Here is a 15,993-nt window from a genome sequence, read left to right on the forward strand (position 1 = left end):
TTCCCTCTATAAATAAACACCTGGGCAACGCTGGGTTATGAAGTAGTGGCATATAAAGTTTAGTTTCCCTTAAGCCTGGGATGGCGAGCCTATGGCACCAGTGCCACAGGTGGCATGAGGAGCCGTTTGTCAGGGCACGCAAGGCGTTGCCCTGTCAGCTGGCCAGCGCGTATGCGTGCACTGGCCAGCTGAGTTCAGCCTTTTTTAAAAGCCATTTTTTGCCCTCCCCAGGCTCCAGAGGCTTTATAGTCACTTCCGGTTTGCTCGTAGGGCTGTTTTTAGTACTCCGGAGCCTTCAGAGAGGCCTCTTGAAGGTCCCTGAAGACTCCCGAGGACTAAAAATGGCCCTTTGAGCAAATCGGAAGTGACTTCTGGTTTGCTCGTAGGGTCACTTTTTGTCCTCCGGAGCCTTCAGGGAAGCCTCCGGAAGGCCCATGAAGGCTCCTGGGGGCTTAAACTGGCCCTACAATCAAACCAGAAATCCGTTCTCGAACTTCCAGTTTGCCCAGGGAAGCTCCTGAAGCCTCCAGGGGGCCTCCGGGGGATGGGGGAGGCTTTTTTTGCCCTCCCCAGGCTCCTATAAAGCCTCTGGAGCTGGGGAGGGCAAAAAAAGCATGCAAAAATGGGGGGGTCACGCCTTTATGCTCACATGCACGCTGGAGGGGTCATGTATTGCATTATGGGTGCGGCATGCCCACACGACCCCCCCGCGCTCCCCCCGCTTATGGCACGTGAGCCAAAAAGAGTTCTCCATTGCTGCCTTAAGCTCTCAGAGCAGGGATACAGATGTTATATTACAGCTAGTCCTCAACTTATGACCCCACTTGGGACTGGAAATTCATTGCTAAACAGTGTGGTTGTCAAGTGAGTCACACTTGATTTTATGATCTTTTTGCTGCCATCATTAAGCGAAACATATGGTCATTAAGCAAATCCGGGTCTCCCCATTGATTTTCCTTGTCAGAAAATCCTGGGAAAGTTACAAATGGCAATCATGTGATCCAATTGTCATAAAATACATGCTGGGTGCCCAGCACCAAATTTTGATCACGTGACCACAGGAATCCTGTGACAATCTTAAGGGCAACTACCATTCAAACCATGTTTTTCATCACCATTGTAACTTTGGATGGTCGTTAAATGAATGGGCACAAGTTGAGGATTATCCGCATGCCATGCCCACATGTACAAGGTGTTATGTGACTTCCACCCAATCCATATCCTGGAGGGGTGGGACATTTCTCTATTTTCACACAGTGTGTACTTTGTGTTATGTTTTTCTGTCACGTAGCTCACTTAGAAGGGCCTGCGTTACCTGCCCACTTCCAGTTTTCATCCTTACTGGGAATTCTCAAGTGTAATTAGTCATAGATGAACATCTGGCTGCCAACATCTGATGATTCCCAATAAGGATGAATCATGCAATATTTGCCTTGTGCGTGCTCTGTGGAAGTGAATCAAAAACCCAGCCTTAGGAAGCACCTGTTGTTTCACCAGCCTGGTGAAACTTTATTTAGACGGAAGTTTGAAATTGTAGTAGCTATCACTTCTTCGAAGACGTTGGTCTGTGACCACAGTTGTTTAGACAGATGGTGGATCAGTTGTTTTTTTTTTAAGTCAAACTGAGGTGAGCCAATCCTACATAGCTCTATTAATTCTGCCACTGATATCTGAATGGCAAAACGATGTATCCTAGTACTACGAATTAACTTGAGGGAACAAATCCAACTCTTCCTTCTCTATCTGCTTAATCATTTGAGGTGGGCTGTTCTGTCACCTTCCTAACCTTTCTCTCTCCTGCCCTGAATTTGGAAAGTAATCCGACTATTTCAGGTTCATCGACTCTGGGTAACACCAACAGTCATGGCGAACCTTTTCGGCACCAAGTGCCCAAACTGGAACATGTTTGTATGTGCGTGCGCTGGAGTGCCAGAAACGTGGAGCCCAGCTGCCTGGTGTGCACATGCTTGTTTTTTGGCTGTTTTCAGGCCGTTTTTTCGCCCGTTTTCAGGCTGTTTTTCAAACTGTTTTTGGCTGCCTTTGCAAGCTCGAAAAATGATCTGAAAATGGCCCCCAAAACAGCCCCCCCCCCAAAAGCCCCCAAAACAGCCTGCAAAATGGCCATTTGGGGGGCTGTTTTTAGGCCATGAAGAGCAGCTGGCCAGAGCAGGTAGCAATGGCGTGCATGCCCACAGAGAGGGCTCTTCATGCCACCTCTGGCATGCGTGCCACAGGTTTGCCATCATGGCTATAGGGTTTGCCGGTTCAAAATAAATTAATAACATAAAATACAGCTTCTTCTGTAATAACTCGACTACTCAGGTGTTAAATATATTCCTGGGGCTTTGCTTAAATTATTATCAAAAGTGCATTGTTGTAAAAAATGTATTCTTGTTGGAATTTTTTAAAAACCCTCTTTGTTACAATTGGGCAAAAAAAATGGACCTTTGATTGACTTCCTTCTTCCCTCAGGACAGCCACAGTGTGGAAAACTCTCTTTCCCTTTTGGGGTGAAGAATATGAAGTGCACTTGTCTCCCAGTTTCCGTTGTGTATCCTTCTACGTGATGGATGAAGATGCATTGAGGTATAGTGTTCTTCCCTTTAGAACGATCCCTTCCTCTTGTCCCCTGCCTTTAGTGAGAATGGCTCACATGGTGAAGCAGCAGTGGGACGACGTCTCCCTGCTGAGCCCATCTGCTGCACTGTGTATTTTATAAGAGAGTAAGAAAAGTATCTTTCACATTGGAGCTTGGCTCCTGGTGACGTCATGGAGACCATTCATGTAGTACAAAGTCATTTGAGTTCTCCCTTCTCCTTCTCCCTTCTCCTCCTCCTCCTGCTTCTCCTTCTCTTTCTGCTTCTCCTTTCTCCTTCATTCTCCTGCTCCTTTGCCTTTCTCCTGCTCCTTTCCCTTCTTCTTTCTTCTTCTTTCCCCTTCTCCTCCTTGTTTCTCCTTCTCCTTCTCCTTCTTTCTCCTGCTCCTTCTCCTTTCTCTTTCTCCTTTCTCCTGCTCCTTCTCCTTTCTCCTTCTCCTTCTTTTTTCTCCTTTCTCCTTCCCCTTCTTCTTGCTCCTTCCCCTTTCTCATTCTTTCTCCTGCTCCTTCTCCTTTCACCTTCCCCTTCTTCTTTTTTCTCCTTTCTCCTTCCCCTTCTTTGTTCTCCTTCTCCTTTCTCCTTTTTTCTCCTGCTCCTTCTTTCTCCTTCCCCTTCTTTTTCTTTCTCCTCTCTCCTTCCCCTTCTTCTTTCTCCTTCTCCTTTCTCCTTCTTTCTCCTTCTCCTTTCTCCTACTTTCTCCTTTGCCTTCTTCTTTCTCCTTTGCCTTCTCCTTTCTCCTTCTCCTTCTTTTTATTTCTTCTTTCTCCTTTCCCTTCTCCTTTCTCCTCCTTTCTTCTTCCCCTTCTTCTTTCTCCTTTTCCTTTCTCCTTTCTCCCCCTTTTTCTTCTTTCTCCTTCTCTTTTCTCCTCCTCCTCCTCTTCCTCCTCCTCCTGATTTCTTGCAGGTTCCCTTATCCAGGTACTCAAGAGGTTCCATCCTTATTAGCTTTTCAAGATATTTGAAGGGAACAGTTGTAGTGTGAGGTGCTCTTTTTCAGAATTCTTCATTCTAACCCTTGCTGCCTTCCTCCCTTTCAGGAGTAGGTGTTTTGTGACCAGGGATCACTGTCCATCCTAATCAGACTTTTAGAGGGTAGCATTCTCCTCATTTTTTTTTCTAAAGAGGAGAAAACTGTATACAATACAATGCCAATCAAAGTGGGTGGATAATTGCATTATACAATGTTTACCCACTAGGTGGCATTAGATTTTGAGACTAAATTTTAGATTAGATTTTGTTGGTTTGGGGATGGGTGACTGGATGGAGAAGAAATGTTTTAAAGTAATATAATACAGATTCTTCAGCATCTCCAGCACTTTAGGGTTATGTGAGAAGAAGAAAGCAAATATATTGGCAGAGGCACAAATGATTAAACGGTGAAAGCAGAATCAGAGTACTGTACCATTTTGAAAGATTATTGTACAGGCCATTGTAACCCTGTTGTGGGTCCTGTTTCCATATAAAATATTACCAATATATTTTCAGCTCTAGGCTCCCCAGCTGTATAATGCTGAAGTGCTCTGGGTTGGCCTCTTTGGTTGGTGGTGACATTCCATTTACCTTGTCTTGTCTTGTTTGTCTTCCTTATATCAGCCGGGATGACGTCATTGGGAAGGTGTGCATCCCCCAAAGTTTGTTGGCCGAGCATCCAAAAGGTGAGATTCTCTCTTGGCTGAGAAAGACACCTCTTTATTTGAATGAGTAAATGGAATGGATGCAGAAATGAATGGGATCATTTCTTCTCCCTTTTGAACCTACTGTTTAGAACTATTTCCCGGGTAGCTCATTTCTAAAAATAGAATGATCAATACTTCCGCTTGCAAAGGGGGCGCAATGGCTCAATGGTTAAAGAAAAGCTGACGGCCCAGTTTCAAGACCTGAGTGGCTCACAACAGGGTGAGCTCCCATTACTTGCTCCAGCTCCAAGCAGTTCGAAAGCAAGCAAATGCGAGTAGATAAATAGGTACCACTTTGATGGGAAGGTAACAGCGTTCCGTGCGCCTTGGCATATAGTCATAATGGCCACATGACCATGGAAGCGTCTTCAGATAATGATGGCTCCCTTGGTTGAGAAACGGAGATGCGCATTGCCCCCTAGAGTCGGACATGACTTGACAGGGGAAACATTTGCCTTTACCGTTTTGCCTGCAAGCTCCAAATCTAATTCATTTGCCCAGGTAAAGAGGCAGGCTGAGATGCTTGGAGGCACTCACCGCATCTCACCTCATCTGGGAGTGTCATGGTTAAAGCTGGTTGGAGAGGTTGTAGCTCAGAAGAGGGGGGGGGGGGAGATTGTTAGCTTTTAACAACACCCAGATTTATTGGATGAGTTCACAGTAACTTGTTAAACCCATGTGAATCAAACAAAATGTAGATGTCACAGAACATCTGGTGCTCCATATTATACCTTCATTGGATCTTCTAGTTTACCCTTTGCGCTAAGCAAATGGTTGGGTTCTCACAATGCACTGAATACAAAATCCTATTTTAATTTTGTTGTGGTGTAAACTTCTCCTGCTTATTTACTCTGTCGTGTTGTGGTGTCCTTGCCTGCTAATTATTTAGACTTTCCTTATGTTGTTTGGCCTTGCGTTGTGTTCTTCCAATTCTTCTGATTGCACTTAAGGAATGTGCACGAGCTTTGGCTGTAATTCTGGAGAAAAAACTATAAACTGGGATTGGAGAACAAGTGATTCCCCCAAAGGTTTAGATATGGATCTCAGGGCTCCCCTAGAACAAAGGGAAAGAAATCAGAGGAGTAGTTGTTAGGAATATAATTCTAACGGTTGGGTTGGCAATATATAAATCATATAGCAATGTTATACCTGCTTCTTTAAATCATACTGTAAAATGTGATTGGGTGCTGTTTTCCTCAATTGGCCATAAGAGGGAGCCAGAATGACTTTTAGCTCTCTGTTCATTAGATGCTGGGCTGATCTGATCTGAGTGCCGTGAGCTATTGTAAGTTTTGCAACTGTTAGCAAACTTTGTGTACCGAACTGATTATATGATACTGGACTATATTATTTGGATTATCCCTTAATTGAAAGACATTGAAGACTGACTGTCTTATCCGTGTATGACTTGGACTGTTTGATGGACTCTGATACCTCTATTTCCACGAAAGTAAAAGCCTATTTAAACTGCAGTGTCTCTGTATGCTGGTTTGTGTGTTCTCCAACACAACTCTAACAACGCTTCTCTGAACGTACTCGCTGTCCCAACGGGGAGCTTACCTAACACTGGTTATGGGCCCAGAGTGTACCAGACATAGCTAAAGGAGAGTTGGTGTTGATACGCAATACTGTATACAGACAGCTGTTTATCTTAGTGATTATTACTACTAGAAGATGGCGAGCGACCCATCAACAAGCCTATCTATGATAACCCAGTTGGATGGAACAAACTATGTTTCCTGGTCTATGAAATGCAGTCTACTCCTGCGTAAGGAAGGTTTATGGGATGCTGTACAGAATCCACCAGATGTAACTGCTTGGAATCCAGATAACAATGATGATGATGCCAAGAAGATAGCAGATTTTCAGCGATGCAACGAACAGGCGTTGTGTATAATTGGTCTAACACTGAATGACCAACAATTAATACATATTCGTGGAGAAAATTCTGCTGCAAGATGTTGGGAGAATTTGAAGAGGATTTATGTATGTGACACTGTAAGTGCACACATATCTCTCACACGCAAACTGTTTAGGGCACGTCTTCTGAAAGGTGGAGATATGTTGGCTCATTTAAACTTTATAAAAGGGGTTTTCCAGGAGCTACATGAAAAAGAACTAATTTTCTCTGAGCTATATCAAGTTTATATCATACTCTCCTCACTGGATGAGAGTTATGATGTTTTTGTATCTTCTCTTGAAGTCCTAACCCGAAATGAACTAACATTGACTGACATTGCTGCACGACTGTTGGAAGAGTCAAGAAAAAGGATGGAAAGAGAGCAACTGAGAGAGAAACCACCACAATATGAAGAGTCACCTTCTACTGCCTATACTGTTCGAAAATGTTATTCTTGTGGGGCTAAGGGACATATAGCTAGGTTCTGTAAAAGGGCAAAACAACAGAATGCCGGAAGAACTAGAAAGAATGCTAATGTCAACTTAGCTATGTCTACTTTGGCTATGTCTAGCAATGCACGAGTAAGCCATGATTTGTGGATTGTTGATAGTGGAGCATCACAGTGCATTACTAGAAATAGAAAATGTTTTGTAAAAATGTTCGCGAGCGAGCAACATGTATCTTTGGCAAATGGATGGAAAGTGAAAGCATCTGGTGAAGGTACTGCATATTGTTCATTTGTAAATGAGCATTTACCCATGTTATATTTACCTAAACTGAAATTTAATTTATTATCAGTAAGGGCTCTAGTTAATATTGGCTATGTAGTAACCTTTAGGGGAGATAACTGTATAATTGAAAAAGGTAATAGGGTTACTGCCAAATTTACAAATGGTTTATACGTTATATCTGATGCCCAGATAGCTAGCTCAGTTTATGATAATATGAAACCACATGACGAATGTATACATTTACTACATAGACGCATGGGGCATATTAATTTCAAGATGCTGCAACAAACTGTTAAGTTGGCAGAGGGAGTAAAACTAAAACCATGTAGTAAATATTTAAACTGCAATGTTTGCAATCAGGAGAAGAGTAAAGTTACTCCAGCAAACAGATTGAATGGTTTTAAAACAAAGGAACCTCTGGAGGTTGTTTTTGCTGATTTAATAGGACCTTTGAAACCGAGTTTGGGAGGTGCCTGTTATGTTTTGAGTATCATGGATCATTATTCCCGATACGGTTTCTGTTATTTAATGAAAAACAAAACAGAAACGTTTCAGCATTTCTTTAGTTGGCTGAGGTTTGCGGAGAGAAAGATGAAAGCCAAGGTTATTACTTTAGTTACTGATAATGGGATGGAGTTTACCAATTATAAATTCCAAACAATGTTAAGAACAGCTGGAATCGAGCACAAACGTTCTGCTCCTTATAGGCCACAACATAACTCGTTTGTAGAACCAAGGGGGCAAACATTACTATCCATGGCTCGAACTATGTTAGCTGATTCAAGTTTGCCGGAAATACTGTGGGGTGAAGCTATGATGTGTAGTAACCATGTTTTAAATAATGTGGTGAATACAACAACCGGTGAATTGCCATTCACTAGGTGGCATGGCAGAAAACCAGATCTGAGTTACCTACATACATTTGGAGCCCCAGCATGGGTGCATATATCCTCACAAGTGAGACTGAAAGGGCAACATAGAGCTCGACAATTATTTTTCATAGGTTACGAGGCCAACCATAGATCTTTTAGATTTTGGGAAAAAGGCATGACTAAGGTATACTGTAGCGCCAGTGCTAGGTTTATTGAACACATGGGGTGGAATAAATTGGAATTTAACAATGATGTAGTTATCGACACCCAGGTAGTCTCTAGTGATGAAACAGTAAAACCAGCAATTAAAGAGGAAGTGCAGGTACAGGAGGAACTAGAAGAACGGGAGCAGGTGAAACAGGAGAGTCCGCTGGTGAGCCCTGAGTTGCCTAGACATTCAACCCACGTAACATAACCACCTGACAGATATCAAGCTACTATAGCATGTCAAGTAGATAAAGTTCCTGCTACTTATCATGAATTAACCCTGTATCCTAAGGAGGAGCAGATAGTTTGGAAAACAGCAATGGAAAAGGAACTGAAACCCTTACAAAAGTTAGAGGTATATGAAAATGTAAGGTTACCCCCAGGTAAACATGCCATAGGATGTAAATGGATCTACAAGATTAAAACAATTGTAGAATGGACTGTTACCCATAAAGCCTGATTGGTAGCACAAGGGTTTGATCAGTCAGAGCCAATGACTATGATGAGGTATTTGCATCTAATCTAAAGGCTACAACATTACGTGCATCATTAGTTTGGGCAGCTAGGCCTGGATATGTAGTGAATCATTTAGATGTTGAGATGGCATATCTCCATGCACCGTTGCAACATACTATATATTTAAAGAAGCCTTCAGGGTTAAACACTGGTAATAACACTGATTGCTGGAAGTTAAAAAAGAATCTTTTAGCCGCGAGCTATTGTGAGTTTTGCAACTATTAGCAAACTTTGTGTACCGGACTGATTATATGATACTGGACTGTGTTATTTGGATTATCCCTTAATTGAAAGACATTGAAGACTGACTATCTTATCCGTGTATGACTTGGACTGTTTGATGGACTCTGATACCTCTATTTCCACAAAAATAAAAGCCTATTTAAACTGCAGTGTTTCTGTATGCTGGTTTGTGTGTTCTCCAACACAACATTAACAATGCTTCTCTGAACGTACTCGCTCTCCCAACGAGGAGCTTACCTAACAGTGGTCATTGTCACTCCATAGAATAAATCAAATCCATTTTTAATACAGGCAGTCCTCAACTTACAAACAGTTCATTTAGTGACCATTCAAAGTTACAATAGCACTGAAAATAGTGACCATTTTTCACACTTATGACTGAACAATCATGTAACAATTGCAGTGATTCACTTAACAAATGTGTCAAGAAAAGTCATAAAATGGGACAAATTCATTTTTCACTTAACTACATAAATTTGGGGCTCCATTGCGGTCATATGTTGAGGACTACAGTGTACCTATATTACACATTTAGGTTATCTTCAATCAGGGTGTCTTTGTCTTCAACCCTCCTTGTGTATCTGTTTTCCCCTCCCAAGTCTCCAATGGCTGAGATTTTAATTTAGAAGTAAAAACAGAATAACAGAGTTGGAAGGGACCTTGGAGGTCTTCCAGTCCAACCCCCTGCTTAGACAGGAAATACTACACCACTACAGACAAATAGCTATCCTACATCTTCTTAAAAACTTCCAGTGTTGGAGCATTCACAACTTCTGGAGGCAAGTTGTCCCACTGATTAATTGTTCTAACTGTCAGGAAATTTCTCCTTAGCCCTAAGTTGCTCCTCTCCTTGATTAGTTTCCACACATTGCTTCCTGTCCTACCTAATTTAAAAGAGTTGTACTGATTGAGAAGGCTCTGTTGAGGCTGGGGCACCAAGCCATCTTAAAAGTAAAACTCAGCCACAATCTGGGTTAACCCCTTTGAGCAATGTTTTCCAACCTTGACTACTTTAAGATGTGCAGAGTTCAACTCCCAAAATTCTGCAACCAGCAAGGGAAGCAAGGCTGGCTGGGGAATTCTGGGAGTTGAAGTCCATACATCTTTAAATGGCCAGGGTTTCTATAGCTTTGCTGTCTTCACTATGTCAGTGCTGATTTAGATGTTACATAACATAAGCTCCGGTGGCTTCTCTTCTCAGTCAAAGCTGACCAAGAATCTTTAGAGCTACAAATATTCTTGGTTGCCATAACTTCTCGGTTCTTGATCATCTGTCATTCTCTGGACCATAGCAGCGGTGGGATTCTTTTCCTACCGGTTCTATGGGAGAGTGCTTTGCGCGCATGCACACAGCACTCAAAGACTGCCGTCGGTGTCAGCTCTGGTGAGCTGAGCTGTTGTTTAGCTCAGCTGAGGCGCGGCAATTCACTCTGCCGCACGAATCAGCTGAGCTAAAAAAAGGGGGAATATAGGAAAGGAAATGGCGGGAGCGGGAGAATGGGGCCAACCAGAGGTAGTATTTGCCGGTTCTCTGAACTAGTCAAAATTTCCACTACCGGTTCACCCAAACATGTCCAAACTGGCTGAATACCACCTCTGGACCATAGCAGAGAAGGGAAGGCCTTTTTAAAGCAGGATTCCTTCTTTTTGTGCACAGAATATTTTATTTTATTTTGGTTCTTTTCTAATTTCCATGCTAGACAGAGAACGTGAGATACTTACTTAAAAATCTGGGGGGATCTATTGGAAACAAATTGACTCATCCTTGAGATGGGGGCAGGAAGAAATTCTCTCTCTGCAGTTGCTGGGGCTGAATTTGAAAGCTCTTTTAAGGCTAAAAAAGAGCATAGAAATTCTTGTCTTCCAGCAGAGCGGAGGAGCCGAAGTCTCAATTACACGATGTGCGATCTCAATGCTCTGAGATCGCAGTCGATACTTTTGTCTCTGGGTGGTCCAAACGGACCTAAACCATCCCGCAGAGATGGTGAACAGGAAGAATACATCTTGCTGATCACAGGGACATCGCAAAGTCCAAGAGAAGCTGATCCAAGAGAAGTTCTTCAAGCCAGTGACAAAAAATCCAGCCAAATGGCTGATGAAGTCGGGGCGGCTCCAGAGCAGAAAGAGTTTTGGAAAGAGAAAGTGTTTTCAGCTGGTGAGGAATTTTTACTGTTTTAAAAGTGACTGCCTATAAAAAAAAATTAAAATTAATTTAAATTGGAGAACAGAAGAAATAAGCAGCGGAATTAAATTTGGACTGGTTTTGAACAGTGGGTTATCTTACTTTTTAAATGCTATTTTTACGGATGGAATTTATGCAAATCTTTTAAAACAAACGGATTAGGTTTCCTTCTTCTATTTTTTTTCTTTGACTATTGTCTGTAATCTATGGACTAAAACTCTCCTCTTTCAGTACTTTGGGTGTTTTTCTAACTTATTTAAGAATCAGACCTTTTTTAAAACTTGAAATACAAAAAGATACAAAAAGAAACAAAGAAATGGTAACATTGTAATATTGTAACACTGCTACTCAGAGGCTAGAAGTTTGTGTATTGGAAACGACATACTTTTTTCACTGATTAGCCTGGCTTGGCACTTCAAGGACTCACAGCTTGTTTATAGAGAGTGATAAAAAGAAGAAGAAAAGCACACAGATGTTCCTTTGAAGTAGATTTTTAACCAGAGAAAGGTGAAATGTTATTGTGATGCTTAATTCTGTTAAAACCTTCTAAGCTAGAGCAGCAGTGTTTGTCAGCTGGAAATCATGGTGCAATTTCAACACCAGAAAGAAGTTTTAAATCTGCAAAAGATACTTTCAGAAATACAGAAATGATCAAATACAAGTGAGAGGATAGAGAAGAAGTTGGATTACCTAGTGCATCTAACAGTAAAATATGACGGAGATATTGAAGATGTTCATCAAATGGAAAAAGTGGCTGTTAAAGTCCAAAAAATTGAAGAGGAAAATGAAGAAATTAAAATTGCTGATATTTATGGTGATTGGTTTGTTTCTGAAAACAGAAAGAGTGGATTACTGAAAGAGGAATTAAATGGAGGGGAAACCTACCCCAGATGGGAAGATACAGATGAGGAAAAAATAAAAGAATTTATGGATTTAAAGAGAGAAATCTTATTAGCAATAGTTTTGATAACACCACCAATAATCAAAGATAAGCTGATTAAGAAACAGAAGAAGGGCATCGAAATTACATGAGAGATTTTATAAGCAAAGAGTTTCTAAGAGGAGTCCATACAAAGTTGATTAAGGAGATGATTAGAGGACTGATGCCACAAATGGCAGAAGATATGACACTGTTTTGTTACTGGAAAGATACAGGTTGATAGATGGAAGAGTATAATTTAAAACTAGCTAAATTTAGTGATAATAGATATAGTTAAATAAATAATTGCTAATGATAATAATGTATACAATGTGTAGTGTTATGATAAGTGATAACTGGATATGAATATTGAATGGTACCCATGAAAGGAATATTAGAAACCGTTTTGGATTATAGATAAAGGTTAATAATAATAAAAAAAGAATTAAGTTAGATTCAGTTAAGTCTTTATTAGTAGGGGGAAAATGATATGATGCAGGATATAGTCAAATAAAGGAGGGATAATGATAATAGCGTATATATATGTATGGGTACAACATAAGGAAATGAGATTGTAAACAGTGATTTGGAAAGAAGGATAGAAAACTTTGTTATTAAATATTATGGATGTTTAGCTAGAATGGGACATAAGGATTTAGTGTCATTGGAGGATTTTAGAAATAGTAAGTGAAATGCCAGTATGTGGTTATGTATTAAATCTTGGTATATTTTATGATGAAGGACGTTTAAACAACTATAGTCAAATGAAAATGGAGGTGTGATGACGGTAACATGTATAAATATCTGAGTTAAAATACTTGAGTTAATATGAATTATGCTTGATTGCTGTGGAAGAGATGCACGAAAGTCTTTTGTAACCAACTGATACACTTTCTACAGTGTGTAAAAAAGGAAGATTTTATGTGTTGTGTTTGTTTTGAAAATTAAAAATAAAAAAAACTTTTAATTAAAAAAAAAGAAATTATCGTCTTCCAGTTCAAGTCTCTATTGGGAAAAAAATGACAAAGCAGGTTGACCAGCTTGGGATCAACCCGTGCTCTAACCGTGCAGTGGATTTTGTCAGCTCAGGTGTATTTTTTTTTTTAAGTGTGCCTTGGTGTGTCTTAACATTTGGTGACTCCCTGGACCAGTCCTTGTTGAATTTTTAGCAACATTATTTGGAAGAGCCTTCTTCCTAGGGCTGAGAGGGAGGGACTGGCTCAAAATCACCCTGCTGGCTTCATGCCTAAGATAGTTTTAGGGAGGTAATGTTCAGTGGTGGGTTTCACATTTTGTTACCATGGGTTCGCTGCACACACGCTCACTTTGCAGGCTCACGTACCCCTTCCACATATGCGCCCGGCCTTCCGCGTATGCCCTTTGCTTGTGCATGCGCCTTCCGTGCATGCACCTGGCCTCAAAAGAGTGTCTAAATAGGGCGGCATAGAGCTGGGGCGGGTGGGCAGGCCCATCCACGATTATCGCTACCGGTTCGGGGGAACTGGTCTGAACCAGCTGAATATCACCTCTGGGTATGTTGCTAGAATTAGAATAGAATTAGCAATAGCAATAGCAATAGCAATAGCAGTAGACTTATATACCGCTTCATAGGCCTTTCAGGCCTCTCTAAGCGGTTTACAGAGAGTCAGCATATTGCCCCCAACAATCTGGGTCCTCATTTTACCCACCTCGGAAGGATGGAAGGCTGAGTCAACCCTGAGCCGGTGAGATTTGAACCGCTGAACTGCTGATCTAGCAGTAGCCTGCAGTGCTGCATTTAACCACTGCGCCACCTCGGCTCTTAGAATAGAATAGAATAACAATAGAATAGTAAAGGACCTTGGAGGTCTTCTAGTCCAACCCCCTGCTTAGGCAGGATATCCTATACCATTTCAGAAAAATGGTTATCCAATCTCTTCTTAAAAACCTCCATTGTTGGAGCATTTACAACTTCTGGAGACAAGTTGCTCCTCTGAGTAATTGTTCTAACTGTCTAGAAATTTCTCCTTAAATTCTAGGTTGCTTCTCTTCTTGATTAGTTTCCACCCATTGCTTCTGCCCTCATGTGCTTAATCCCCCTTTTCAAGAAAAGAGAGTAAGCATTCTTCCTTTTGTAACCCCAACTTCCATCTAGTGTACGTGGGATTAGAATAGGGAACAACTGAGGACACGCAGTCTCTGTTTTCAAACAACACCGTTAAGTAAGTTAACAAGAGACCTGGCAGGCTACGGCTTTAAACTTTAGCTAGATGTGTTTGTGCGTGTATGTGTGCACTTGGTTTAATGTGTTTTGCAAACCCTCCTTGTGTTTTGTTTTCAGTTTATGGTTTACTTTATCATCCAGAAAATGAGTCACTTCAGTAACCAGGCGAAGCACATTGGGAGAACGCAGCTGTTGGTTTGGGGTTTTTCGCTAATAAACGAGCCACAAGGCGAGATACAATTCAGCGTAAATGGCTGCTGCACAATGTCACTGGCTGCTATTAGAAGAAGGTTCACAGCACTGAACAAGATTCAGTTTCATTAAGACTGGATACAGATGTTTTAAATAAAGAATCAACCATTTTCATCCCCTAAGCAGAGTGGAAAAGGACCGCTAGGAACTCAGAAAGACTCACCAATTTGATCATATAGAATAGAATAACAGAGGTGGAAGGGACCTTGGAGGTCTTCTAGTCCAGCCCCCCGCAAAGTGTGCACTCACCAAACCGGTTGTAAAACCAGTTGCATCCCACCACTGGATATAAGTCACATTTTCCAGTGCCATTGTAACTTCAAATGGTCACTAAATGAATGGTTGTAAGTCAAGATTTTGTAGTATCCTTCCCCCGGAGTGGGGTGGGAATGGAGATTTTGTAGTATCCTTCCCCCGGAGTGGGGTGGGAATGGAGATTTTGCAGTATCCTTCCCCTGGAGTGGGGTGGGAATGGAGATTTTATAGTATCCTTCCCCCGGAATGGGGTGGGAATGGAGATTTTGCAGTAGCCTTCCCCCGGAGTGGGGTGGGAATGGAGATTTTGCAGTATCCTTCCTCCGGAGTGGGGTGGGAATGAGATTTTGCAGTAGCCTTCCTCTTGAGTGGGATGGGATTGGAGATTTTGCAGTATCCTTTCCCTGCCACACCCACCAAGCCACCCCACAGAAACAGTAGTAAAAAAAATTGAATTTCACCACTGGGCGTCATGTTGTCGTGACATATCAAAACTTTCCTCCTCTTCACTAAACTGGGATGGGCACGCCCAGCATGTGACGCATCTGGCCTGCGGGCCACGAGTTTGACACCCCTGCTCTGAACCAGTGTTGTGGTTGTGGTGGCTCACGTCAAAAGACCATCCACAGATCAGCAGTTCAAAACCCAAGAGCGAGCCATGTGATGGAATTAGCTCCCATTACTTGCTGCAGCTTCTGCTACCTCACCTAGCAGTTTAAAAGCATGTAAATGTAAGTAGATAAATAGGTACCATTTTGGTGGGAAAATAACATAAAAGTGACCCCCTTGGGAGTCCCCTGGGCAATGGTGATGTCACTGGCTACACCTTTCAACGAGGGGTCCTTGGTTCTCTCTAGGCTTGTTGTTTTCTTGCAGACGTTTCATTACCCTAACTAGGTAACATCATCCATGCTCTGATGATGTTAGCTAGTTTTGTAATGAGACAGCTGCAAGAAAACAATAAGCCTAGAGAGAACCAAGGACCCCTCATTTCAACCCTGAGCTACAGATATTCTCCTTTGTTAATCCTTTCAACCCTGAAGCACCTTGTAGGTGCTTCCAACACAAATGGAGTAGTAGTACAGTAGTAGTAGTAGTAATGCCACCGCTTATTCTGTTGAGTAAATCCAACCTTTGTTGTTATATGCCATAGTGGGTTAGGCTACTATTTTGTGCAAACGTATCGTGGCTTATTCATCAACTCAAAATTAATCAACACACAACAACTTTGTGCAGTGTGTGTATACCAGGAGTGGGCTGCTGGGTGTTCGCAGGGGTTCGGGAGAGCCTCTACCTAAGATTCTATGCCGTTCGGAGAACCCCCAAATCCCACTCCTGGCTGGCTCAGCCCATCCCTCCCCTCGCAGAAGTCTCCACGCAGCCCGTTTAGGACACAGTTAAGTGCTGGGCACGCACAGAGGCTTGAGCAGGGAGAAAAAC

At 42.0% G+C, this 15,993-nt stretch overlaps 1 protein-coding gene across 1 annotated transcript in view; it reads left to right on the top strand.

Annotated features, from left to right (window-relative positions):
* The window catches only part of LOC106542536 (ras GTPase-activating protein 4), a 99,484-nt gene that overhangs the window by 42,070 nt on the left and 41,421 nt on the right, over positions 1-15,993 (top strand). The window contains exons 3-4 of the mRNA XM_087717226.1: positions 2,473-2,586; positions 4,191-4,252. Coding sequence (XP_087573352.1) covers positions 2,473-2,586; positions 4,191-4,252 — 176 coding nt within the window. The remainder of the gene's footprint in view (positions 1-2,472; positions 2,587-4,190; positions 4,253-15,993) is intronic.

This window comes from Thamnophis sirtalis, unplaced genomic scaffold (genome assembly GCF_051295495.1).
Source record: "Thamnophis sirtalis isolate CommonGarterSnake01/CBP01778 unplaced genomic scaffold, rThaSir2_p1.2 scaffold_6, whole genome shotgun sequence".
Lineage (NCBI taxonomy): Eukaryota > Metazoa > Chordata > Lepidosauria > Squamata > Natricidae > Thamnophis > Thamnophis sirtalis.